This window comes from Hylobates moloch, unplaced genomic scaffold (genome assembly GCF_009828535.3).
Source record: "Hylobates moloch isolate HMO894 unplaced genomic scaffold, HMol_V3 SCAFFOLD_33, whole genome shotgun sequence".
Classification (NCBI taxonomy): Eukaryota; Metazoa; Chordata; class Mammalia; order Primates; family Hylobatidae; genus Hylobates; species Hylobates moloch.
In genome coordinates this window covers 2,857,493-2,883,913 of record NW_026652308.1, presented here as the reverse complement: position 1 = coordinate 2,883,913, position 26,421 = coordinate 2,857,493, and the positions used below count along the sequence as shown (strand labels likewise).

At 45.2% G+C, this 26,421-nt stretch overlaps 1 protein-coding gene across 2 annotated transcripts in view; it reads left to right on the top strand.

Annotated features, from left to right (window-relative positions):
- LOC116463304 (CREB-regulated transcription coactivator 3) overlaps positions 1–26,421 on the top strand; it is a 115,992-nt gene that overhangs the window by 72,272 nt on the left and 17,299 nt on the right. For both annotated transcript variants that reach the window (XM_032146338.2, XM_032146337.2), the window contains exons 4-10: positions 1,193–1,254; positions 3,213–3,275; positions 6,204–6,304; positions 13,296–13,331; positions 16,957–17,042; positions 18,809–18,858; positions 24,812–25,029. In XM_032146338.2, the coding sequence (XP_032002229.1) occupies positions 1,193–1,254; positions 3,213–3,275; positions 6,204–6,304; positions 13,296–13,331; positions 16,957–17,042; positions 18,809–18,858; positions 24,812–25,029 (616 nt within the window). The remainder of the gene's footprint in view (positions 1–1,192; positions 1,255–3,212; positions 3,276–6,203; positions 6,305–13,295; positions 13,332–16,956; positions 17,043–18,808; positions 18,859–24,811; positions 25,030–26,421) is intronic.

Here is a 26,421-nt window from a genome sequence, read left to right as displayed (position 1 = left end):
AGAAGGCTATTGTGTGGAAACAATTAACTAAATGAATTAAAACAGCTCAGTGTGTAGTGCAGCATCCCATTTGTGTCTCCATGCGTCCAGAATATGCTCCAAGGCATGCTAGACTCAGTGAACAACACAAGATTGATAAGACAGTGCCCCCAACAACACTGGAAAGTTTACCTTTCTTCACACATCTAATGCGCCTCTTTTTTGGTTATAAATACCAGGAACGGCCAGGTGCAGTGGCTCACGCCTGTAATCCCAGCACTTTGGGAGGCCGAGGCTGGTGGATCACCTGAGGTCAGGAGTTCGAGACCAGCCTGGCCAACATGGAGAAACCCTGTCTCTACTAAAAAAAATACAAAATTAGCTGGGCGTGGTGGTGCATGCCTGTAATCCCAGCTACTCGGGAGGCTGAGGCAGGAGAATTGCTTGAACCCGGGAGGTGGAGGTTGCAGTGAGCCGAGATCGCACCATTGCACTCCAGCCTGGGCAAAAAAAAAGAGTGAAACTCTGTCTCAAAAAATACATACATACATACATACATACATACCAGGAACCCACCTTACCTTAAAAAAAGAAAATGTATTGGCATGTGTCACTGGAAGCCCAAGGGCTGGCTAGATCCAAGGGGTCATACAATGTCATTGAGACCTACCTCTGTGGTACCACTTCTGAGATGACTTCAGGCATAACAGATAGGCTTTCTCCAAGGGGAGACCCCAGGTTCAGACGGCCCTCGAGCTCACCAGCCCTACTGGGGCACTCTTATTTTCCACTCTAAAGCACTCTCCTTGGTTCTGTTTGCGTCGTGAGCCGATCCCTGAGCCAAACACTGTTTCCAGGGTGTGAAGTAGCTAGACTAGAATCCTGGGCCTGGGTCCCTCACATGTGGCACAGAGGGAATGGCAGTGTTACCAGATTTGGAGCGAGAATGGAGATAGTTCCTGAAAACAAAAGGTGCCGGGCAGGCAAAAAATAATAAACACCCCACAAAGAATCATGCAAAGAAAACACTGGTTAAAAGACAGCAGAATAGACTGTCCTGGAGGAGGGTGGTAAGAGAAAGCATGAAGGAAGAGCTGTCAGGTACAGGGATAAAGAGCCAAAAACTCAGTTGTTTAACTCTCCGTGAGTCCACCTTGTTAATTCTGCTTCAAGTTTCCATTAATTTTTATTTTTCCTTTATTAAAAATTCTACTTTGATGGTAGTGCTTTTGGAGCCAATTATTCCTCACAGCCTCTGGATGAGAGTTGGCCAAGGTAAGCAAGGCATACTTTAAAAGATATGATGGGCATGTGTTATTTTTAGATAATTTCACTTTATCCGCTTTGAATGTTGTTTAGAAATTTCTAATATAAAGCATAGAATCCTGTGTTCTCTTATAACATTTAATTTCAGTGGGAGGATCACTTGAGACCAGGAGTTTTGAGGCTGTAGTGTGCGATGATGGGGCCTGTGAATAGCTACTACACTCCAGCCTGAGCAGCATAGCAAGATGCCATCTCTTAAAAAAACAAAACAAAACACCTTATTGGCTGGGCATAGTGGCTCATGCCTGTAATCCCAGTACTTTGGGAGGCCGAGTCGGGCAGATTGCGAGGTCAGGAGATTGAGAGCATCATGGCCAACATGATGAAACCCCGTCTCTACTAAAAATACAAAAATTAGCTGGGCATGACAGCACATGCCTGTAATCCCAGCTACTTGGGAGGCTGAAGCAGGAGAATTGCTTTAACCAGAGAGTCAGAGGTTGCAGTGAGCTGAGATCACGCCACAACACTCCAGCCTGGTAAAAGAGTGAGACTCCATCTCAAAAAACAAAAAACCAAACACCTAAGCATTTCCAATGATAGGCTTATATAAAAGTCTAAAATGAAAAGTTATTTAAAGAAATCTAGATCTTCATATTTAAAACCAAATAGAAACACATTTGGAATATATTTACCAGCAGAATACTCAGATATGGCATTCTTACGTTTGAGACTTAGAAGAATAAGCATCTTGGCCCGGCGTGGTGGCTCACGCCTGTAATCCCAGCACTTTGGGAGGCCAAGATGGGCAGATCACAAGGTCAGGAGATCAAGACCATCCTCGCTAACACGGTGAAACCCCGTCTCTACTAAAAATACAAAAAATTATCCGGGCGTGGTGGCGGGCGCCTGTAGTCCCAGCTACTTGTGAGGCTGAGGCAGGAGAATGGTGTGAAGCCAGGAGGCGGAGCTTGCAGTGAGCCGAGATCACTCCACTGCACTCCAGCCTGGGTGACAGAGCGAGACTGTGTCTCAAAAAAAAAAGAAAAATAAGCATCTTTTCTCAGAGTGTCTTAGCTGCTGAAAAGGACAAAAGACTCTTAAAATGGTAATTTGCACAGTGTATTTGATTTAAGGTCTCTTTGAGTATTTTTGTACCCAATACAGAGGGTAACAGAAAATAGAATTAACTGAAAAAAAGCCCCTGCTGCATCTGTTGTGTGCCTAGTACCATTTTCAGATCACCAAATCAGATTTAGGAGGCATTTAAAATGTGTGTATCAAAAATATTTAGCTCTCCGGATTGAAGTCTACTCTCCATCCATTCTCTGGGCAAATACTGACTGAGCACTTCCTGTGTATAATGTAGTCTGGATCTGGGAAAGGAAATAAAGATGGGTAACAGTGGGTCCCCACCTCAGGTAGGTTTCAGCTGCCCTCAAGAATCTTGGGATCCAGGGTTGTAGAATAAATACAACATTTTGTTACATCAGTAAAAGTCATCTCCAAACTTATATTTTTCTTTTATGTATCCAAGAAATGTCTTCTGCTTTTCAGAGCACCAGGATTGGTTAGACTTAATATTTTCATACCCTGGGCAACTGTAACAATTCTATTCCTCTTCATGGCCATTGGTAGGGGAATGCAAAATTTTTGCATCCAAGATTGCCACAGCACCCCCTACATGCACACTGAACTCCTCATCTGCCCAGCTAGCTAATCCTGTTCCTTATGGGTTTGTAGTAGTTTTTATACTGGAAATCAGAGATCACAGGACTGGAAGGATCATGGAGTCTTACCTCATTTTAACAATGATGAGCAAAATGAGCCAGGTGTGGGGTATTTTTAAGTGACTCTTGCAGAGCGAGGTGAGTAGAAGAGCCACTTCTCAAATGCAAGTGCTGAGGCCCTCCTTTGCTGTCTGTGGATTGACTTCTTTTCCTTTTATGTTGTTCTGGTTTTTAAAGGCAGCAGCCTCCTTGGAAAGATGAAAAGCATCCTGGGTTCAGGCTGACATCTGCACTTAACAGGTACATGGGTTGTTTCCTGGTAGGAGTAGATTTTAAAGCAATTTAACCGTCCTGATATTTTTTATATAGCATCCAGTTGCCAGAGTGTGTTTATGTAAGCTGTGTTGATATGATGTGTTCAAAACAAAACCCACCATTTTTTGAGTGTCTACAGGGGAAAGTATAGAGCACATGAGGTCTGGGATGAGACTACCAGGGTTTGCGTCTTGCTGTATGACCTTGAGCAGATTTTTAAACTTCTGATTGCCTCAGTTTACTCATTTGAAAAATGGAGATAATGCTACCTAGATCATGGGTTGGTTGTGAGGGTTGAATAAGATCATACCTGGGAAGCATACGTGCTGAAGAAACATCAGCTATTATCATGATCACTTTGGGCCAGACTCCAGGAGGAAGAGTTCTACCTCAGTCATTTTTTTTTCAATCCTGACAACACCCTACAAGAATGAGTATTATTTTCTGTTCTAAAAGGTTAAGTGACTTGTTTAAGGGCCGTAGCTAATAGGTGAAGGACTAGGATTAGAAAAAAAAAAAAAAAGCAGCTGAGCACAGTGGGTCACACCTGTAGTCCCAACACTTTGGGAGGCTGAGGCCAGAGGATCGCGTGAGCCCAGCAGTTTGAGGCCAGCCTGGGCAAGATGGTGAGACTCTGTCTCTATGAAAAAAAAAAAAGGCATGGTGGCATGTGCCTGTGGTTCCAGCTACTCAGGAGGCTGAGGTGGGGAGGATCACTTAAAGCCCAAGGAGGTTGAGGCTGCAGTGAGCCATGTTTGCGCCATTGCACTCCAGCCTGGGCAACAGAGAGATGCTGTCTCAAAATAAAAAAGAAACCTGATGAATGGTGCAAAATTTTAAATATACTCAAACAGAAGTGTTATAAAAGGCCTGTGGTGCCCATCCTCAGCTTCACTCATTATCAGCATTCTGCCAGTCTCTCCATACCTACCTCCCACCCCAATCCCATGATTGGCTAGTATAGTACTGTACTTGGAAATGTCTCCAGCAGTGTGAGGCCGACGAGAACCTTTTTTAAAGAACATTACCACAATGCCGCTCTTACACTTAACACAATTAAAAATAACTCCTTAATATAATTTAATGCCTGGTCCGTATTTAGATTTTCCCAGTTGGCTCTGCATTCGTTTGATATTCTCTCGAGTCTCTTTGAATCTGTAAAGAGGCTGGAATCTGAACCCAGGTCTCTGATCTCAGCGGCCATGCTCCTACTGTTGCACTATGGGTTCTGCCCTTGTCTGCCTCTTCCCTTCTCTGAAGCCACATGGCTTCATAGCCACCTGAGGCTGTCACTGGAGTGAACCACAAAGAAGCACTGTAGGCTAATGAAGTTGCTTACCAGTCCTTTTTATGGCTGACAGTTTCACCTTATGATGAGATAAATAATCATCTCTTGCAACCAAAGCTGCGTAGACACTGAAGCTATCTGGGAGAATTTCGGAAATTTGCTATACATTAGTGGCTCCCACATTTTCTCTTAGGACCACTTTACAGTCTTAAAAAACATGGAGGCCTGGCGCAGTGGCTCATGCCTGTAATCCCAGCACTTTGGGAGGCCGAGGCAGGCGAATCACCTGAGGTCAGGAGTTCAAGAACAACCTGGCCAACATGGTGAAACACCGTCTCTACTAAAAATACAGAAATTAGCCAGGCGTGATAGCAGGTGCCTGTAATCCCAGCTACTTGAAAGGCTGAGGCGGGAGAATCGCTTGCACCGGGGAGGCGGAGGTCGCAGTGAGCACCACTGCACTGCAGCCTGGGCGACAAGAGTGAAATTCCATCTCAAAAAGTAATACTAATAAAATATAAAATAAAATAAAAAAATAGGCCAGGCACAGTGGCTCATGCCTGTAATCCCAGCACTTTGGGAGGCTGAGGCAGGTGGATCATCTGAGGTCGGGAGTTCGAGACCAGCCTGGCCAACATGGTGAAACCCCGTCTCTACTAAAAATACAAAAGTTAGCTGGGCATGGTGATGCACGTCTATAATCCCAGCTATGCAGGAGGCTGAGGGAGAAGAATTTCTTGAACATGGGAGGTGGAGGTTGCAATGAGCCAAGATTGCACCACTGCACTCCAGCCTGGGCAACAGAGCGAGACTCTGTCTCAAAAAAAAATAATAAAATAAAAAAAATTGAGGCCCTCAAAGAGTATTTGTTTATGTGAGAATAACTATTGATATTAGAAATTAAATAGATTTTTTAAAGATACTAGTGAATTAAAAAAATAATAAGCCCATTACATGTTAACATAAATTATATCTTTTTGAAAAGAAACACAAAAAAAGTATTGAAAATAGTGGCAACGTTCACCTTTTACAAATCCCTCCGAGGCAGCTGGGTTGTCTGCGCCTGCGCTCAGCGGTGGGGGCATCACACCTCACGTGGCCGCTGGGGAAGCCCACCGTGCTTGGGAGAGAGCAAGAGTGAAAAAACAGGACACTTTACTATCATTTTGAGAATAGTCTTGACCTTACCTTCTCCCTGGAAGGGTTTTGCAAACCACTGCTCTAAGTGATCCTTTACTTAGAAACAGCTACTCTCAGGTAGAGAAAACCTAGTGCAGCCACAGGCTAAACTGGCCACAGCCAGCTTCCAAGCTGGGAAGAATAGGAAGCTCTTAGATGGAAGCCATGAATCTGAGGCCCACCTTGTTGAACTTGATTGCCATGCCATCAGCTTCAGCATATAAGGCTATATGAGTCTAAGTTAAAATATTCTGGAGTGTGGGCGATCCTCAGAGGCTGTTAATTGATATAAAGAACTTCAGGTAGGTCCTAACCCCTTATTTGATGGTTGATCATAAATCAGTTATTCTTGCCTTTTTTCCTGTTGGTAATATTCAACAAAGACTATTGCATTTTCACTAAGGAAAACGGATTTTCAGCCAGACTCTCTCCTCCCCCCTCCTTAGGACCAATTCTGATTCTGCTCTTCACACGAGTGCTCTGAGCACCAAGCCCCAGGACCCCTATGGAGGAGGGGGCCAGTCGGCCTGGCCTGCCCCATACATGGGTAAGACACACAGGCCACTGCTGACAGCAGCTGTGCTTGCTCATTCTGTCCTAGGGCCCAAGGGAGAGAGAAGCTGAAGTGGTGTTTGCACTTCCCGGTTCAGTGGTCTTAGAGAGGCAGCTCGTGGCAGGGAAGTGTGTGTGTCCGTGATGCAGTCAGGATGGATGGAGCTCTCGGGGTCCCCTGCCTCTGCCCTGCTTCCCCCACAGCACGCTCTCCCTGTTGGTGTCTCTTGGCCCTCTTCTGGGCACCCATCATCTTCTAATAATTTCCTAACTGGTCTCCTGATTTCCAGTCTCACATCCCTTCAATCCAGTTTTATGTTAGGTTCCCCAAGAGACCTCTTTCCCCACCCAGGATCTGAACAAACTGAGAAATAAAACTAGAAGTGACAGACAGAGCTAGATATCACCTTTATTACTAATAAGACCAGGTTGGAGGAAGTGACTGTCTCTGTAGGTCGGTGGGCCTGTTGAGACTGAACCCCAGCATGAGGCTGACTCCCCCTGAGTGGCTGGCAGCACTGGCCAGTGTGGTCCCCTGGGAGGAGGGGTCAGGCAAGCCTGGGGGAGGGAAGGGTGGAGCAGAGGCCTGCTGCCTGAGGCAAAGCATGCTCTTGAGAAGGGGAAGAGGAGGTCGGGCTGGAACTGTGCATCACCTGCTCAGTTGCCCCCTGGCCAGTGTGAGTAAGGGGATGGAGAGAGGCCAGGAGTAACCCGGAGTGGGGAAGAGGCCCACTCATGCCATCTCACAGCTCTGCTTCCAGAGCGAACCCAAACCTGGTCATCTTGCTCTCCCTCTGAAAATCCTCAATGCCACCCCTCACCTTCAGGAGAAAGAGCCCAGATCTTCTTTGGAATGACATGAGCCCCAAGGCCTGGCTCCTGTCTGCCTCTCTCTCTTTTCTCTCTGCTCCCCTGCCTCACACCCAAGGTAGCCATGCAAACCACTTTGGGTTCTACTGGTGTTTCTTCCTGTTCTGTCTCTTCCTCTCTCACTCACTCCTGGCCTTCCTGGCCAGCACCCTCTCCATCCGTAAGCCTCAGCTCGTGTGTGTCCTCACGTCTGTGGAGCCATCCTTGGCCTTCCTCCCTCTCAGCTCAGAGTTACTGTGTCCTTCTAACATCCCAGACTGCTCTCTTAGCACCTGCAATGCTTGGCTGCTTTTTTATGTCAACATGCATCTCTTTCTCTGCTCAGTGTAGATTTCCTGAAGGCAGCATCTTAATGGTCTTATTCTCTCCAGCCCCTAGCACAGTGCCCAGGACAGAGGAGCCCGTACTGATGGAGAAGTGTGAAGAATCACACACTGGCTCACATGTGCACAGCATTTGCCAAAACACCCTCTCGGTGCTGGCACCTGACCTGTACGTGAAGTGAGGCTGGTCATTCAGACACATTTCAAGCCTGCCTTTCTGGGGTTTATAATCTAGAAAGAACAATGGTCTTGAATTATCCATTCCATATGCAGATTGACTTTTGCCCAGAAACTTTCAGGGCTGTGTATTTGTTCTTGAAACAGGAATAAATAAATCTTTAGCCAAGAAACCAGCTTTTCTGGTTTTCTTTGCTTTTTGGACAACTTAAAGCCTAAATGGCCTCTGTTCCTTCCAGGAGAACACTTATGATCTTATTTCTTTGTATATAGCAGGGATAGGATTGAATAATAATTGTTGCTATATTTGTTCTGTTGGTGCAATTCAGAGAAGACTACATTTGCTTAAATGATTGTTTGCTTGTAAACTATGAGAGCTTTCAGAATTGGTTAGGGACATCTACCCGTGCTTCTGTACATGGGAATATGAAAGTTGGCAGTGATGTTGGAATTGATGTTGGAATTGGATATGGGTGCACTGCTTACTGCTTAGAGGAGTGGGGTGTGTGGGAAGAGGGATTAGTTTAGTTTCAGGATAGGTAGAGATGGGAATATGTAAACAAAGCCTAAAAAAGCTGAGGCTGTAATCAGTGGGGGTACCTGTGAGCACAGCAGGATCCTAATCTCCATGGACTGGGAGCCAGCTAGACAGACAGATTTTTACCTTGGAGCTCCTGCATTTCTGCCTCTGCCATTCCTTTATTTACATGACCCTCTGCAAAGTTTATGCTTCTCTAGAAAGGACCAAAGGCCTAGAGAAACAAGGCAATCACAGGTAATTCAAGTGAGGATTTTTTTGAGGCTTGCATGCTAAGAAAAAGAAAGTAACTAAAGAAAGCAATTACCTGAGTTGAAGTATTCATTCTTAACGATGTAGCCTCTGAGAGAAGAGGTGAGAAATGTCAGAAGGGGTAAGTGAGGATGGAATAAGAAAAGCAAAGGAATGTAAACATTGGTCCAGGTAGACAGAGCAATGAGAAAAACAGGAAGAAAGAAAGAAATCCTGGTTCAGGGTTCCTGCGTTGACTTGAGAATCATGGTGGTCTCTCCTTTTCAAATCAGCAGTTAGAAATTGTTGGGCTACAATATCTGACAACCATGGAGGGTGGGCTGGCCTCCAACTCAGATGTCTGAACTGTGTGCCTGCTTCTGCAGTTGCCTTGCAAGTATAGCAGAACTCAGAAACACATCCTAATATGGATGTGTTTACATGGGAAAGCCAGTGTTTAAAATATTATTCAAGTCTCCAAGGATGGAAATTATTTCTGGAGAATTATATTTGTTGGTGGGAGCTATTTTAAATAGTTTCATGTATTTTCCTCCTGTGTTTCATTAAAGTTTTTCATTTTCTTTCCTTTTGGATTTTAAAAATATCAACTAGCTTTGCAAAAAGGTATTTCTTATAGGACCAACCAAATAAAGATTTAAAAAGTGATGGGAAAATATAATTGAAGCCCAGAACTGGGTTCTATGTTCAAAGCAGTAATAACTGTTCTTTCCCTGGGAATCTCTCCTGAGCAGAATGATGCATCCACACTTTTTTGTTATTGTTGTTGCTTTTGCTGTGAGCCGATGATGAGAGCATCTGCTCATGGCTTAACTACGTGAGCAATAAACTATGATACATTCATGAGTGGAGATTTGTGTCACAAGCAAACAAAGCCTGATACATGTTGAGTAATTTTCATACTGGCTATTGAGTTCCATGACAATTAGGCATAAATGATAAGCAGTTGGTGTAAATAACAGAAATAAATTTTTATGGAACCAAACAAGATTTTTATAATTTCTCTCTTTTTGTTTAATTACTCAGAATCTATAAAGAGGGAATGTTGGCCATTTCCCCGGCAGCATGTGCAGCTTAATGACCATTTCCCACATACATGCAGATAGGGAAGCACAGGACTCTCTGGGACACGTGCCCTGTCCCATAGCCTAGGACTGTCTCCTAACACCCCTCCTATCACCGGGCATGTGGAGGAGGGACTGGGGTGGTCCTCTTCCTTTCAGGGAACAGTCTAGAGCTAAGGGGAGAAGAGTGCGTAATAGTTGTCTTCTCTGCATCCAGGGCTGTAGATGCAGAATTTTGCCATCTTTGGGGACCACAGTACTCAGCTCCTTAGGGTGGAGGGGGCTTGGCATGCCTTGGACCCGGTGACCTTTCACCTACCAATAAGCTTTGACCTGCAGAGTTAAGGAGAAGGTTTACAATGCAAAGAACCTTGAAAGATATAAGCCTGTTAATTGCATGGATTGGGTGGGGGTACAGTGGCAGGTACAAGCATCCCAGATCTGAAGAGGGGCAAAAAGAGTGTCACCCGGGGACAGGAGGGCCCAGAATGGGAGGCTGAAACACCAGAGGCCTCCTTTAGGACACTGGTTAAGGGGTCTTCCCCTTGCCTTCTCTTCTACTTAGCAAATCAAGGCTGTGTAGGGAGTTATTTTAGATTTGCCAGGCATGGGAGCACACAGAAGGAACATGGTCTCGGTTCCCTTAGTTAGAAGAGACCAGCCCTCGGTGGCTCTGAGGCTGTGAGGTTTCCTGGAACACAGATGCAGCCTTGGTCATTGCTGTCCCATCCCTGTGGGACTGATAAAATTAGTGTCCTGTTTCCAGATAGCCAGTCACAACTCATTCCTTTTTCTTTTTAACCCTTTATTTGTAGTGCTGTCTTGTGGGTTTTTAATTTAGTAGTAAAAATCCAGGCTTGGATATTTTGATGATATGTTAGCTTGGTGCCAGTGTATCAGTCATTGCCACCACCATCCTTCTGGTCACCGCAGCCCAAACCCTGAGAGTTGCATCTGATTACTCCCATTCCCATGCCCCCACGCCCATTCAGTAGCCAAGTCCTGTTCATTTTATCCCAGCAGCATGTCTCAAATCTGCCTCTGGTTTTCTGTCCTCACTGCCAGTATCCTACTTGCTTCCTGTTTGCCTTGGACTATTGCATTGGTTTTCTAGTTGGCCTCCCTGCCTTAAGGCTTTCTCCTTTCAATCCACCTCCTACTCTGTTGCAAGACAGTCTCTGAAGCTTAGCTCTGATCACGTCACTTCTCCAACTGAAACCTTCCATCCCCTACATCCTGCCAAATGACCTCCTTCGGTCCAGCCCATCTCCCAGTCCTCCCACCATGTGCTGCAGCCACACTCTTCCATCTTCCTTCTCCTTCTTATCCTTCCCCAGCCACCCCCCACTCCTCTTCAACCTCCTCCTTCTCCTCCTCTGCCACCGCCTCTGCTGCCGCCGCCACTGCCGCCGCCTCCTTCTCACACTGGGCATCCCCTTCAGCTTCGCTTCCAGTCGTCTAGATCTTCTAGACAACTACGGCAAATGAACATTCTAAAGACACACGGGCCAGAGTTCTAGTTCCAGAACTTACTAGCAGTGTGATCTTGGGGATGATAATAGCGCCTGCCTCACAGAGTTGCTGTGGGGATCACATGAGATCACCTGTGTAAAGTGCCTGGCACGTGCAAGTGAGCAGTCAGGTTGGCTGTTGGTTATCCTCTTCTTCACCATTATCCTTCAATGAATGGCGCCTCAGGTGTGACCTCCTCCATGAAGCCTTCCTTCTGTTCCAGTCTGAGGACAGCATGCACTAATGGGGCTGTCACATGGGGTGTCTGCCAGCCACTCAGGCAGTTTCACATGGTAGACCTCAGTTGAGTCCTCATTTTTCAGGGACAGGTCAGCCTTAGTAATTAAACCTTGAGTGACTGGTGTCTTGATGATGAAGAGATGCTTCAACACGCCATACCAGATTGCTATATAAAACCTAGTGTTTAATTTTTAACAGGATAGTAACTTTTTAGTAATCAGAATGAAGTTCCCTGCCCTTTCTTAATATGAGGGTCTCAGGAAAGCCAAAACAGGAATCCACAACTCCTGTCCTTTTGACGGTGCTGCTAGTAGAGCCACAGCTTTTCTCTCTCCGCACCTCAGTGTTCGCCTGTTCACACTGCCTGTCTTTAGATGGGTTAAATGGCTGATTAAGTAAGAATGGGCCAAGGACCTTCTGCAGTAGAGTCTCCTGAGACGATGATGATTAAAAATGTAGGCCGGGCGCGATGGCTCACACCTGTAATCCCAGCACTTTGGGAGGCTGAGGCAGGCAGATTACCTGAAGTCAGGAGGTTGAGACCAGCCTGGCCATCATGGTGAAACCCCATCTCTACCAAAAAATACAAAAATTAGCCGGGCCTGGTGGCACGCGCCTGTAATCCCAGCTACTGGGGAGGCTGAGGCGGGGGAATCGCTTGAACCCAGGAGGTGGAGGTTGTAGTGAGCCAAGATCACGCCACTGCACTCTAGCCTGGGCAACAAAGTGAGACTCCGTCTCAGAAAAAAAAAAAAAAAAAAAAAAAGGTAGATTCCTTGGCCGATTCTCACACCTTCTGAATCAAAACCTTTGAGGGTTGGGCCCAAGAATCTGCATTTTAGCAAGCTCACCCAAGGGCTCTTTATGTGCTCTAAAATAAAGCTTTCAGTCACTTACTTAGATACTGGTTCTGTGGGCCTGAAAGAAACTCTGTCTTTGTGTGTCTGCTTCATTTATTGACCTCTTTGTACTCCTGGGGACTCTTCCTGTTGGTCCCACCCCGGGCTCTGTTAAAATGTTATATCTTCTACCTGTGTTACAGAATGTGCTACCGTGTTACCCTGATCTGTCTTCTCACCTACACTGTATCACCCCGCCCCACCTAGCACTTAATGCAGAGACTTATTAAATATGGGTTGAGTGAATGGTTATTAGACATTTCATTTAAATTGTATAGACTAATCAGGTTAACCTATAGGTTAACCTTAGCCAAAAATTCATCTAAAATGTAAGTAAGCTATACTTAAAGGCCTAGAACTTAATAATGTATCCTGATTCTGTACTGAAAACTTATTTGGTATATTTGATTGCTCTTAGGGGAATGCTAAGATATTACATTCTTGGCACGGTTCTTTAGTTTTAGCTTAGAGCAATAGGAAATACTATACTTTGTCATCTGCAGTATAATTTATGGATTAAAAATACTTCATTCAGCCAGAATTTATTCCAAGTCACAGTTTTAAAACTTTGTGAATAGCTATCTCATGTACCCTTTAAATTAACTTAGACTCCAGATAAATTTTCTTCTTAAAATAACTTCATTGCGTAAGAAATACATATAATATCATACAGCATGGAACGTCGGATTTGCTCCTGTAGACACCCATGGTAAGTATCAAACAGTGATGTAGGCTTTTTGAGTTTACCTGCTCTTACCCCCATGATGAAGCATTTGGAAGAGAATTTCTATCTATACTTCTTTACTTTGTGGTTTGAATAGAGATTCTCAGGCTTTGTAAAAATTGTTCTCCTCTCAGGACAGTAACAGTAAGAAAATTTCAACAGACAGTTTTAAAGGAAAAGAAAAAAGGAACCAAATTTAGTTTCAAATTAGCTATACCTATTTTTAGTATAAATGATAAAGCACCTTAAATGAAAATCAGTGTATCAAAAGTGCCTTAGAATTTTCAAAATTCTATTTCAAATCATAAAGAGTTACTAATTCATAAATTCATGAAAATGAAAGTACCACATTAAAGTGTTTTCTTTTTTTTCTTTTTCCTTTCCCACTAGGTTTCTGTGATGGTGAGAATAATGGACATGGGGAAGGTATGAACTGATTTTACCTACCTATATCGGAGTGGGATGCTGAGTAGTGGACATAACCTTCCAATAGCTTTACTAATAAATATTTATGTTTTCAGGACTCCCCCAGATGCTGACAACTGCTGACTGGCTTACTTTTCAGAGGGCCTCTAGAAAATTAAGGCTAGCCATGTTCAAGGCCAGGAGAAAGGGAATGTGTGGTTGCATTCCAAAGGTTCCTTTTTATCTAGGTCCCCACAGTCACAAGGTTGAGCAAGGAAGCAAAAATTGTAATCACATGAAAATATGAATGAATTGGCCTGGCACAGTGGCTCATGCCTGTAATCCCAGCACTTTGGGAGGCTGAGGCAGGTGGATCGCTTGAGGTCAGGAGTTCGAGACCAGCCTGACCAACATGGTGAAACCCCATCTCTACTAAAAATACAAAAATTAGCTGGGCATGGTGGCATGTGCCTGTGGTCCCAGATACTCGGGAGGCTGAGGCAGGAGAATTGCTTGAACACGGGAGGCAGAGGTTACAGCGAGGTGAGATTGTGCCACTGCACTCCAGTCTGGCGACCGAGTGAGACTCTGTCTCAAAAAAAATAAATAAAAATAAATAAAATGAATGAATTGATCACTTAAACAATTAGTTATTCCAGTAGTCTCTACCCATTTAGAAAGCCTTCATTGACAGATATAAATAAACAATGCCAGGAAAATGCAAATTGGTTGTGAAATGAAAACGCAAACCTTACACAAGATACTGAGTTTCATAAAGCCAATTAAAACATAGTTGGAGATCTATGGAAATGACACTCAAAGCCATTGACAAATGAGGGTCGGACACAGTTCATTTATTTACTCAGTACCAGGGACTGTTTTCTTTTCTCTAAATCTTTATAATCTGGAATTTAATTTTTATAATCTAAAAAGTAAAACTAAATTAGGTTATATGTCACAGAGGTGAGACACTTGGGGGACATGACGAATGAGGAGCATCTTGCAAGAGGCACAGCTCTCTGTCATCATCCTGCATGCTCCTTTTCTGGGCAAGCCCTTTTAGGCCATGAACAAAATCCCAAAAAGTTAAAACATCAATAAACATCTAATCCACTAGAACAGAAATTAATAAATGGCTTCAAGGTTGATTGCATTCCTTCAGTGCTTCGAAGAATTCCCAACAAATCTTGGACATGAAAAGGGAATAAAAACAATGAACTCTAAGAAAACAGTCCCCATTAAGGCACTGGAGTCTGCCCCAACCATGTTCTTATAACCAACCTCTTTAGAGAAGTAGTCTTGAGCTGTGTGTGATGCCACCTCACTCAGTCCTTCAAACTTTTCCTAGCATCTGACAGTACCTTTCAGGGCAATTTTTTTTTTTTTTTTGGAGACAGAGTCTCGCTCTGTCGCCAGGCTGGAGTGCAGTGGCGTGACCTCGGCTCACTGCAAACCTCCGCCTCCTGGGTTCAAGCGATTCTCCTGCCTCAGCCTCCCGAGTAGCTGGGACTACAAGCACCCACCACCACACCTGGCTAATTTTTTTTTTGTATTTTTAGTAGAGATGGAGTTTTGCCGTGTTGGCCAGGCTGGTCTCAAACTCTTGACCTCAGACGATCCGCCCACTTCAGCTTCCCAAAGTGTGGGGATTATAGGCATGAGCTACCACACCCAGCCTTTCTGGGCAATTTTTATTCTTGATCTCCCATTATATTGGTTTATAAAGGCTCTCAAAGCCCATTATCCTTGTTCCCTAGTTTGCTGAGAGCCACCTGTAGCATCAGCATTTACCAGACACTGTTTTAAGCACCCACCAGTAGAGAAGAAAACCAAGGCCCTGCCCTCATGGAACTTCGTTTCTGAAGCAGGTTATATTAATGATTAAGTCAGGTAACATTTGAAGAAAAGAAAATCAACAAGGATGTTGACAAAATATGCTCTTCAAAAGAGAGTGATGTGAATATCAGGATTAAGAGAGACACCTGGGGACACTGACACAGCCTGGCCTGGTTTAGCAGAAATGACTGGTGTCCTAGTGGTACTGGGCAGGTTGCCTGAAGAGCATTGTATCCTCCCCTTACTGTGCTGTCAAATAAGTTAGACCCCTACCCATACTTAATTCATTCTAGAAGTCCACAACTGCATTTATATCATCAGTTTTATTAAATACAAGATAAACTTATTTTAGAGTTTTTGTTTCAAACTCTTTTCTCAAAATTTACTAGGAAAGTTTGGGCCCTGTTTCACGTGACTTCTTTCTGGGGTCCATTATTCTTGGGTACCCGGCCATCTTGTGTGGGGCTAAGACAGGATAGTCATGACAGACACTGGAACTTCTGTGGCCACTGGAACTCAACAGCATTCCTGGTTCTGAGTAGTCACCGGTGCCCCTAACTTGGAATCCCCTTCCTGACATCAGATCACTTAACTCCTGAGGGCTGGCCCTTGTTTTCTGGTCTCTTTCTGAGAACAAAAAGTATTTACTTGTTCTGTGACCCAGCATTCTTGTTTTACCTGGCACGACTGAGAGAGTTAAAGTGGAAAGCCCTAGAATGGTCCCTTTACACAGTTTGTTTCATAGCATTAAAGAGCCAAAAGCAGTTCCGGCAGCTGCCCAGCCTCAGATCCTCTTGGTTGTTGGTTCCTCTTTGTTCCCCACTTCCATCCCACAACCAAGGAGCTTCACTGCCACCATGTCTTCCAGCTAATACTCCTCCATACTTTCTCCATTTCATCATTGTTGCGGGTTCTCTCCTCATCCCTCTTCTTCCATTCTCTCCTTTGCCAAGCCTGCAGAGCGCCCCTGCCCTGGCCTCAATCGTCTACATTTTACTTCCTACCATTCCCTTGACTCAGCCTACACTCCAGTTGAAAAGAGTTGCTCCACTCTTACCTTCCCCTCTCTTGGAATTCCCTTCTCCTGTGTCTCTAAAGGGCTCCCCCCAATGGCCAGCTCCAAAGCCCTCCTGGCCTCTTCCTCTTCTGCACTTCACCTCTCAGCAGCATCGTACCCTCGGCTCTCTCGGGATTCCACTCGTTTCTTCCTTCAGTGATTGTTATTTATGTGTTGCCCTTATCCACTGACTAGATTACTCGTGAAAGGTTGAATCCATGTCTTACTCATTTCTGCAACTCCCACAGGAGTGCCCCAAGTGCCTTCCCTAGTAGACGGTCGATAAATAAGTCATTTTTGTGTGTTAAATAAGTCAAACATCTTATTTGTTAAATCAGTTTTTACAAAGATAATTTGTTCAGCCAAAGATAGGTAGGATGGATGCTTTCTTTTTTTGTTGTTGTTTTTGTTTTTTTGAGATAGGGTATTGTTCTGTTGCCCAGCCTGGAGTGCAGTGGCACCGTCATGGCTCAGTGCAGCCTCAGCTTCTCAGGCTCAAAGAGACCTCCCACCTCAGCCTCCCGAGTAGCTGGGACTACAGGTGTGAGCCACCACGCCCAGCTAATTTTTAAATTTTTTGTAGAGACGGGGTCTCACTATGTTGCCCAGGCTTTTCTCAAACTCCTGGGCTCAAGCGATCCTCCTGCCTCAGCCACATAAAGTGCTAGGATTATAGGCGTGAGCCACTGTGCCCGGCCTGGATTCCTGCCTTCTCATGCAATGACTGTGCTGCTTTTTTTTTTTTGCCTTTAGTAGCATCTTTCCCTGGCCCATTGAAAGAAGAGAATCTGTTAAATGTTCCGAAGCCACTGCCAAAACAACTGTGGGAGACCAAGGAGGTGGGTGAACAGTACTCAGCTATGTTTGTTGTCACTGAATGTTTGTACTTAGAGGTCATCGAAAAATCCTGCAGAGGTGAAAACAAGAGGAACTGGGGGAAAAGGAGAAGATTTGTCTGAGAACAGAGATAAGAATATACAAGGGAAGGACGTTTCAAGTAAAAATTATCGCACTTGTGTCAATGAATTAGTACATTGATCTCTTGGCTTCCTAAGTTTCATATGAATTGACTTATTTAAAAAAAAAACCCTGCTAAGTCCTCCATATCTTATTTGTTTTGCTAAAAGCTCTGAAACCTGGTTGTAAGTCATAGGCAGATTTTTCTGTTTTTTTAGCCAGCACTTTATACCAGTCTCCAGCTTCTGTCCAGAATTACTGGTATACCAGATAGCTCTTTTTAAATCAAGGACATTTGACCTGAGTCCTCCAAGAGTCAGTAGACAAGTCATCTGTTTGACTGTGATTTCCATGCACCTTTGAGAATTTGTATCTAAAATTGTGCTAGCTGACCTCCACCTCGGCTCTCTGTAAACCTCATCCACTGTGGAAGAAAGGGGAGGTCCCACGGTACTTGCCTTGGCCTTTCTTCCCAGAGGGAAGCTGTGTTGACTTTGAAAGAAAACAGTTAATCTGTTCCAGCCCTTGAGGATGCTCTATTGCAATTGCTTGTATTGCCTGTGTACTTAACTGTCCCCACCTGTTTAGGATCCCTTTGGCCCAGTTCCATTTTCTTCTGCCAAGTCTACCAGAGTCACCATTAGCATTAGTTGTCTTAAAAGGTTTTTTGTAAAAGCAAGATGTATTTGATGTTTAATCATTTGGGAAGTAAAAAAGAGATATGATTTAAAATTTACATATTTAAACACAGGAGAAGCAACCACACTATGTCTTTTGGCTGTGAGAGGCACATGTGGTTGTGGAGGCTTTTATCAGAGGACAACTACATCTTCTCCACCAAAGAGGGCAGTGGTATGCCTCCTCCCTGAGTACCAGAGACTGGTCTCTGGAAAGGGATGTTCATCTCCCTTGGTTCTTGTGGATTTGTAATACTCATTCCTGTCCATCTGGAGCTTATATTCTAGTTGAAATAGCTTATTTTCTTCTGACATTCATTTCTTTTTTCACCCTGTTTTTTTCTTTTATTTCATTTCCTCTCAAGCCAATTGGAAAAATAAATGTTTATTTAAAAGCTCTATGTCGTCCAGACCCAGTGGCTCATGCCTGTAATCCCAGCACTTTGGGAGGTCGGGGCGAGTGGATCACCTGATGTCGGGAGTTTGAGACCAGCCTGGCCAACATGGTGAAACCCCGTCTCTACTAAAAATACAAAAGTTAGCCGAGTGTGGTGATGCATGCCTGTGATCCCAGCTACTCGGGAGGCTGAGGCAGAAGAATTGCTTGAACCCAGGAAGCAGAGGTTGCAGTTAGCTGAGATCGTGCCACTGCACCCCAGCCTGGACGACAAGAGCGAAACTCCGTTAAAAGCTCTATGTGTAAAACATTGTTTTTTTAATATTAATCCAGAAGGTAAATTGATAAGGCATCAAATTAAGAAAATGTATTAATATTATGCCTCCCTTAGGCCTGGAAGTTTGAGTTTAAAAAAGTCATGCCAAAACCTAAAAGGCTGCTCTGTGAGGACTCTGTTGACACGCGAGCTCTCACTTGCGCCCACTAGAGCCTCAAGATCCTTACGAAGACACTTTTCAAAAACTTGAATTTGGCTTTACAGTGAGTAAGCCCAACTTTCATTGTCTCTTCTCAGATTCAGTCCCTGTCAGGACGCCCTCGATCCTGTGATGTTGGAGGTGGCAAGTAAGTAATATTCTTTCTGTTCGTGTTTCAGGGACTATCCTGAAGGTTCTTCCCAAAAGGAAAGTCTCACTGCTTTGTTACAGAACTCTCAGAAACGTAACTTGCTATGCATAAATTGAAAGTCAACTGCATTTTCATAAAAACAGCCACTCTCTTTTGATACTCATATTTCATCTGTTTAATTAAATTACATAACTATAATAACAAAACTTACATAAGTATGTTTGAGAATCACACAACTGACTCTTGGTAAATACACAACTCTCTGGGTAGAAGCAGCGTCAGAAGCAGAAACGTGCAGGAATCGAGAGGAGCCTACCAGCCCCGAGCTGTGTCAGGCTGTGGGCATCAGTGACATCCTGGCCAGGGGAAAAGGGAAGCATCAGTTCACCTGGCAGCTTGATGGCACAGAAGTTAATTTAGAGAGTTTCTGTGAATGTACTTAATGTCACTGAACTGTACACATAGAAATGGTTAAAATGGTAAATTTTATGGTATATTTATTTTACCACAATTTTAAAACATAAATGGAAGATAAATATATTTTCCATTTGCAATACAAAAAAGTTTCTATGAAACCATTAATTTGTTAGTGGATTTAATACTATGTAACTTCACTCCCTAAAAGGTTTGAGACAACTTACAAAAATATATATAGTACAAGCAAATGAAAAAGGAAGTTCATGAGGAAGTTGAGTCTAAGAGAGAACGGGGAGATGAAAGAGATAATGAGGCCCTTGCCTTAACAGAAACTGCCTTGGGAGGGCCGGCTGGTGTGCTACGTGGGATGGTACAGACAGCTGCTGGGGAGGTTCACAGAGAGGACCCCTTGGAACTCGATGGGCTGTGTCCTGAGAGAGCCCCAAGAAGGCTTCCTGGGGCTGTTTATCATAGTGTTCGTGAGAGCAGTCCCACCACTTGGAACCGAAGCCAATTGAGAAACAGCAAGGCTGCAGGGCCAAAATAATGTGGTTTGGAAATGGGATTCTTGCATGATCTGACTTAGTACATACAATCACCAGTGGGTCAGTGGGTGAACTCAATCCACTTCAAGCAATCATTGAATGTGATTTCCCCCAACAGAGCTTCCTGTGAGTATTTCACAGCAGCACATTCAAGGCACTCTCTACTGAGTACCTGGAGCTCAGACATTCTTTTTGGCAGGTTAAACATAAACTCAGGTAATTTGCTGTGCTGCGCCATGGGTTGATGTTCGCTTCAGAAAGTGGGAAAGCCTGCCAGGACACATGCCCAACAAAAGACAGGCCGCCGAGAGGTGCAGGACATTCCCATGGAGGGGGCAAGGTTCTCCTCAAGGGAATCTCCCTCAACCTAGTCTGGTTCAGGGGCTTCCTGGTAAAATGGAAATTTGAAAAAAAAAAAAAAAAAAGATTTTCCTCAAGAATCAATTTTGGCTTAACCATCAAATAACCTTCAGGCTCTGAAAGCCTACGTTATAGAATTGGGCTGCAGTACTTTAGCCCTCAAGAGTTTTTATTGTTGTTTATTTTGTTTGTATTTATTTATTTGAGATGGAGTATTGCTCCGTCACTCAGGCTGGAGTGCAGTGGCATGCTCTTGGCTCACTGCAACCTCCGCCTCCCAGGTTCAAGCGATTCTCCTATCTCAGCCTCCCAAGTAGCTGGAATTACAGACGTGCACCACCATACCTGGCTAATTTTTTTATTTATAGAAAAGACAGGGTTTCACCACATTGGCCAGGCTGGTCTTGAACTCCTGACCTCAGGTAATCCACCCACCTCGGCCTCCCAAAGTGCTAGGATTACAGGCGTGAGCCACCATGCCCAGCCTGTTTTGTTTTTAAAGATAGGTTCTTGCTGTGTTGGCCAGGTTGGTCTTGAACTCCTGGCCTCAAGTGATCCTCCCAAAGGATCACTTGCCTTGGGATTACAGGTGTGAGCCACCATGCCTGGCCAACCTGGAGAGTTTTAAAGCAGGTGTTTCTTAGGTAGAGAAAGTTGCTTTCTTGCTCCTATGTTACAGATAGAATTCCATTCAGTGACTTCCAGTCATGCAGATATTTATTGCCCCCGTAATTCGTGGCACTGGGTAAAACAATGAACAAAACAGATCAAGTTCCTGCTTTCGAGGAGCTAATAATCTAGTAGAGCAAGATGGGCAGAAACAAATAAGCAAAGAACGGCGAAAGTCGTGTGTGGGTAAATGCACTGAAGGAGACACAACTGTGGCAGGTGGACAGGCAGCCACCGGCGGGCATTGAGGAAACCTTTCTGATAGTGTGAAGCGACGTGGAGAGGGCTCCAGGCAGCAGGAACAGCAAGTGCAAAGACCCCAAGGCAGGAGTGGGCCTGGAGCTCAAGGAGGCTTGTATTGCTTGGATCTGACGCAGAGAAGATGGGAGTCATTAGAGGGTCTTGAACCGGGGGGCGCATTACTTTCCTTAGATCAGTGGTGACTCCATTAGGTAGTAACTATATTTGGAAAGGAACCACCTGTATTTCTCCCAGCTGCAGAGGAATTGTGTGAACGTTACTAATGACCTGGTTCACAGTGGTCACATTTTTTCCATCCTTGCTCTGTGCTGTTGGACGCTTCTCCCTGCCGCACCCCTGCTCTCTCTGCCTTCACTCCCACCTGATCACCCATGGACCTTTCTTCTCAGAAAGCCCATCTGCTCTCACGTTGAGGGCTCTGAGGTCTCAATTTTATTTTTCTAGTCCTTGACCTTTAACCCTATAAACAGTTCCATACTTCCAGCCATCTAAAGGACAAAATTCAGGCCAGGCACAGTGGCTCATGCCTGTAATCGCAGCACTTTGGGAGGCTGAGGCAGGCCGATCACTTGAGGTCAGGAGTTTGAGACCAGCCTGACCAACATGGTGAAACCCTATCTCTACTAAAAATACAAAAATTCACTGGGTATGGTAGTACACGCCTGTAATCCCAGCTACTCGGGAGGCTGAGGCAGTAGAATTGTTTGAACCCGGGAGGCAGAGGTTGCAGTGAGCCAAGATCGCACCACTGCACTCCAGCCTGGGTGACAGAGCAAGACTCCGTCTCAAAAAAAACACAAAATAAAAAGAAAATTTATATTCAGTTTTTCTACAACCAAAATGATGCTTCTTCCTCACCATCCAGTTGGACACCTCTCCTGCTGCCTCATTTCTTTCCAAGACTCCACAGTTCGCCTAGTCCTACTTCTACCAAGAAAAGTGAGGCGAGGCTGGCAGGAGTGAGTGCTCAGCTCTCTTCTGCCACTGATTCCCCTGTCACCACCCTTCTCTAGTCCTAGGGACACAGGGGTCCCTCCTAATCAGGCTGGCCACTTTACCACTCCCTGGCCCTCCTCCCACTGGATTTGTGGAGGCCTTTCTCTGCTAATTAACTTTCCCTCATTTCCAGAATTCTCAGCCATGTGTTTTGAAAGCATACTTACTCTCAAGTGTTCCTTACTGCTTACCCATCCTCAACCCACCATGCCCTGGCTTCCACCTCTGATATTCAGTGGAAACTTGAGAATGTCAGTTGCCTCCTGTACGTAACTAAGAGAGAAATATCCCTGCTGCATGTCTTCCTATTCAGCAAAAACTCAAAGCCAAAATAGAATTCGTGATCTCATCCATACCCCTGCCCTCATTCCCAATCTGCTCACATCTTCAGTGTCCCCTGTCTCAGTGAGGGGCTCCACCAGTCCCCAGGCCAAAGGCCCCAGAGTTGTTCTTGAGTCCTACTTCCCTGTCTCTAGAGTCCACCCTGCCTCTCCCTCCCTGCGCTCGTGGCCTCCTGCTGGACCGTTCAGCAGAGTCACAGCGTGCCTCTCCACCTCCAGGTCTGCTCCTTGCACCCCAGGACCCCTTCCCCAAGTCTGTTAGCCATGCTGTCCTAAGAAAAGCTGATACCTCTCCCCTACCACACTGCCCACCCCGCTTCCAGCCTTCCACTGGCGTCATGTCATCCTCTCATCAGTCCCAGTCTCGGTTGCTCTCTGCCTGCTTTTCCAGTTCCATCTCCCAGCACTAACCAGCCCTCCTAAACTCAACCCTCCCATGGTCTGAATCCTCACAGTTCTGAGGGCACACTGTGTGGTCTCACACCTCCCTGCTTTTGCCCATGCTGTGAGCTTTGCCTGAAATCTTTTTCCTAACTAGATCACCTGAATTCTTTAGCCTTTAAACTCAGCTCAGATGTCCTCCAAGGAAACCTCAGGCCGCTGGGCTTCCCTCCACATGGCCTGCCTCCAGGCTCTATCACTGCACTACTGAATTGTATTATGTTGCCAGTTATATCCCTTATGGCTCAGTCTCTTGAAGCCCAGATGCCAGTGGCTGGCCCCTGGGAGGTGCTCTGCTGATGCGTGCAGGAGGGAATGAAGTGTCCTCAGGATTCATGACTTCCCCCTGCTCCTAGCTGGTGGCACCTTCTCCCACATTCTCCTCCGCTTCACCCTCACTGCTCTTTTCCTAGGTCACCCCTGGACCACTGCAGACGGTCCTTCTGATTGGTTCTCCCTGCCTCTGCTTCTGCCTCCGGAGGCCATCCTCCACACTGGAACCGCAGTGACATTTCTGAAATGCCATTCTCCAGCTTAACCTGGCCTCCCTCTTTCCACAGTCCCTGATCCAGACTCCTGAACAGCACATCCTCTCCCTCCTGCCTCTCCCTCCCCATCTGCCATCCTCCCTCCCCACCCTCTGCCCTGACACCTGACACCTCGGCCATGCCCAGCTACTCTTAATTCCACGCACACACTGTGTCACATCCATAGCAAACCCGTCCCCTCCACAGCCCATCCTGACATGGACAACTCCTGCTTTTGTGCTCTCGATGTCACTTGTATGCACTGGTTACACGCACCCCTTCTCAAACCCAGCATAGCGCTCTTCCTGCCATGTTGCAGTTACTTGCTTTCCCAGGCTGTCTCTCCTGCCCATCTGTGAATTCCAAGAACAAGGTCCCCTCAGACCTGGCTAGCAGGCCCCTCCCTGGGCCCCGCCCTTGAGAGGGCTTCATTCCCAAAGGGAACATACCACCAGTGTACACCCACTAGGCCTGGGGGGTGGCTAGAGAGTCAGCAGGGTGTGGACAGAGTTTGGCCGCACAGGCTGGGATAGCTATGTGCGAACTGCAGTGCAGAACAGAACTAGGGGGAAGAGAAGGGGATGTGGACTGAGGGCCGAGCTGTCTCTCCCTGTGCATTCTGGCACAGAACTCCAAGAAGTCTGAGAATTCTACATGTAAATCTGGCCTCGCAGGCTATTATGAAGGTATAATATGTCAGGATAGACAGAACAAAGTTCATGTAAGGGTTTGTTCATTTGATTTATAACTTTTAAAAATTGAAACAGATGGTATGCAGGCCTTTTATACTCTTGCTCCAGGCCTGTACATTTCAGGAGCAGGCCTGACCCCGGACACACTCGCCCTGCTTGTTCATCATGGTGCCACCAACACGCGGCCCGCTGCCTGGCACACAGTGGCTAGCCTACAGATTGTGATGAATGAATGGCAACATCTCTTTGTCACTTTAAAGTTTATGAAGACTGTAATTTTAAAAATATATCTTGGAAGGTATATTGGAAGGTAGCTAGTTACTCAGAGATACTTTTTCTGGTAGCAAAGATAACTTAAAAATCTAGCAAAAAGAACTACATAAATAGAGAGCAGTGCCTCACATTTTATAGAGTGGTTTATAATTTTCAGAATACTTTTGCATCCATAATCTAATCTGGTCTTGATTATTCTAGACCCTAATCTAGTATTCCTGTAATGTGGGCACAGGTAGTCGGTGAGGATGTGTGTTTCGGAGAGGTTAAGCCGAGCACCCGTGTTCTCCGAATCAGAGAGGCCACACCAGGACCTCGGTCTTTTGTAGCCACTGCTCTTATTTGACAAGGAAAAGGTTTCAGCCATGTTTGGTTTCCCAACAGCCAAATACATTGTAGAAAGTCATTCTTAATCTTTCTTTTTTCAGTGCTTTTCCACATAATGGTCAAAACCTAGGCCTCTCACCCTTTTTGGGGACCTTGAACACTGGAGGGTCATTGCCAGATCTAACTAACCTCCACTACTCGACGCCGCTGCCAGCTTCCCTGGACACCACTGACCACCTCTTTGGTAGCATGAGTGTGGGCAATAGTGTCAACAACATCCCAGCTGCCATGACCCCCCTGGGTATAAGAAGCTCCTCTGGTGAGTATCTCCTGCTTAGCAGTGACCTGGTGGCTTAATCATAGGTGGTCCCCACCCATGTGGCCTGTTCAGTGAATCACTGAATGAGAATGACTGCATCTCAGAGATGATAATGTACCTTCTTGTATCTCCTGACCCTGCGGACATTTTTCTTGGATGTTTCTGTTTCTCCTGGGTTGATGAATTTGGGGCAGCTCTGCTGAACCTCATTCCTTATCATCCTCACTCACTCCTCTATCCAGGGACTTGGGGAATAAGATATGGGAGCCAAGAAATAAGCATCCACTCTGTGTTGGCTGAACAGTGTTAGTGGCTCTCATCAACATATGAGAGTTTATAATTTAGGCCATCTCTCTGGATTCCTCCCATTTTCCGTTAGATTTCTAAAGGCAATATTTTGCATTTTAGAAAATTTACAGTGGATATGGTGAAAATATTTATACTTAATATCTGTGTATGAAGTAGAAATCCCCCACAGTTCCAGTTAAAGATGCAGCATTAGCTATACAAAGATGCTACCTATAACGGGACTTGGATGTTACTCTATGGGTTTGATTGTCCACAGCTCAGACCCCATACTGAAATTATGACTACATTTGTCTGAAGCCTGATACTCTTTTTTTTGTTTTGTTTTTGAGATGGGGTCTTACTCTGTCACCCAGGCTAGAGTGCAATGGCACAATCGCAGCTCGCTGCAACCTCCGCTTCCCAGGTTCAAGCAATTCTCCTGCCTCAGCCTCCAGGGTAGCTGGGATTACAGGCATGTGTCACAATGCCTAGCTAATCGTTTTTGTATTTTTGGTAGAGACAGGGTTTCACCATGTTAGCCAGGCTGGTCTCGAACTCCTGACTTCAAGTGATCCGCCCGCCTTGGCCTCCCAAAGTGCTGAGATTACAGGTGTGAGCCACCACTGACATACCCTTGTCAATGTCTAGGGCAGGTGATAATCCTCTTACTCCCAGTGGGGCAGTACAGCCCCTGGCCGTAACAGTCCTACCCAGAATTGTGCTGTGGAGCATTTCATTTGGAAGGGATGCTCAGTGATGGTCTCCAGGTGAAAGGAGTGTTTGCTGCCTTTCACTCTGAGACTCATCCATGCAAATCAGAACTCACCACCCAAATGAGAGTGGTCCCCTTCAGGGGGGTCACCTGGAAGTTTCTCTAATGATTGCAGTGATGCTGCCTGGTGCAACACAATCTTAGGTTTGAAGAATTGATTTCAGAGAACACCTTTATTTTTGTTTTTTGGGTGTTTTGGGTCATTTTAGTATCCTTAATAGTAGCAAGTTTTTCATCGACTGAGTCTCAGTTTTGATATTTATACATTTGCTTCATAGGAGAAATTTGATATTTGCTTCACAGGAGAAACTCTCAAAATCTTTATGCCCAGA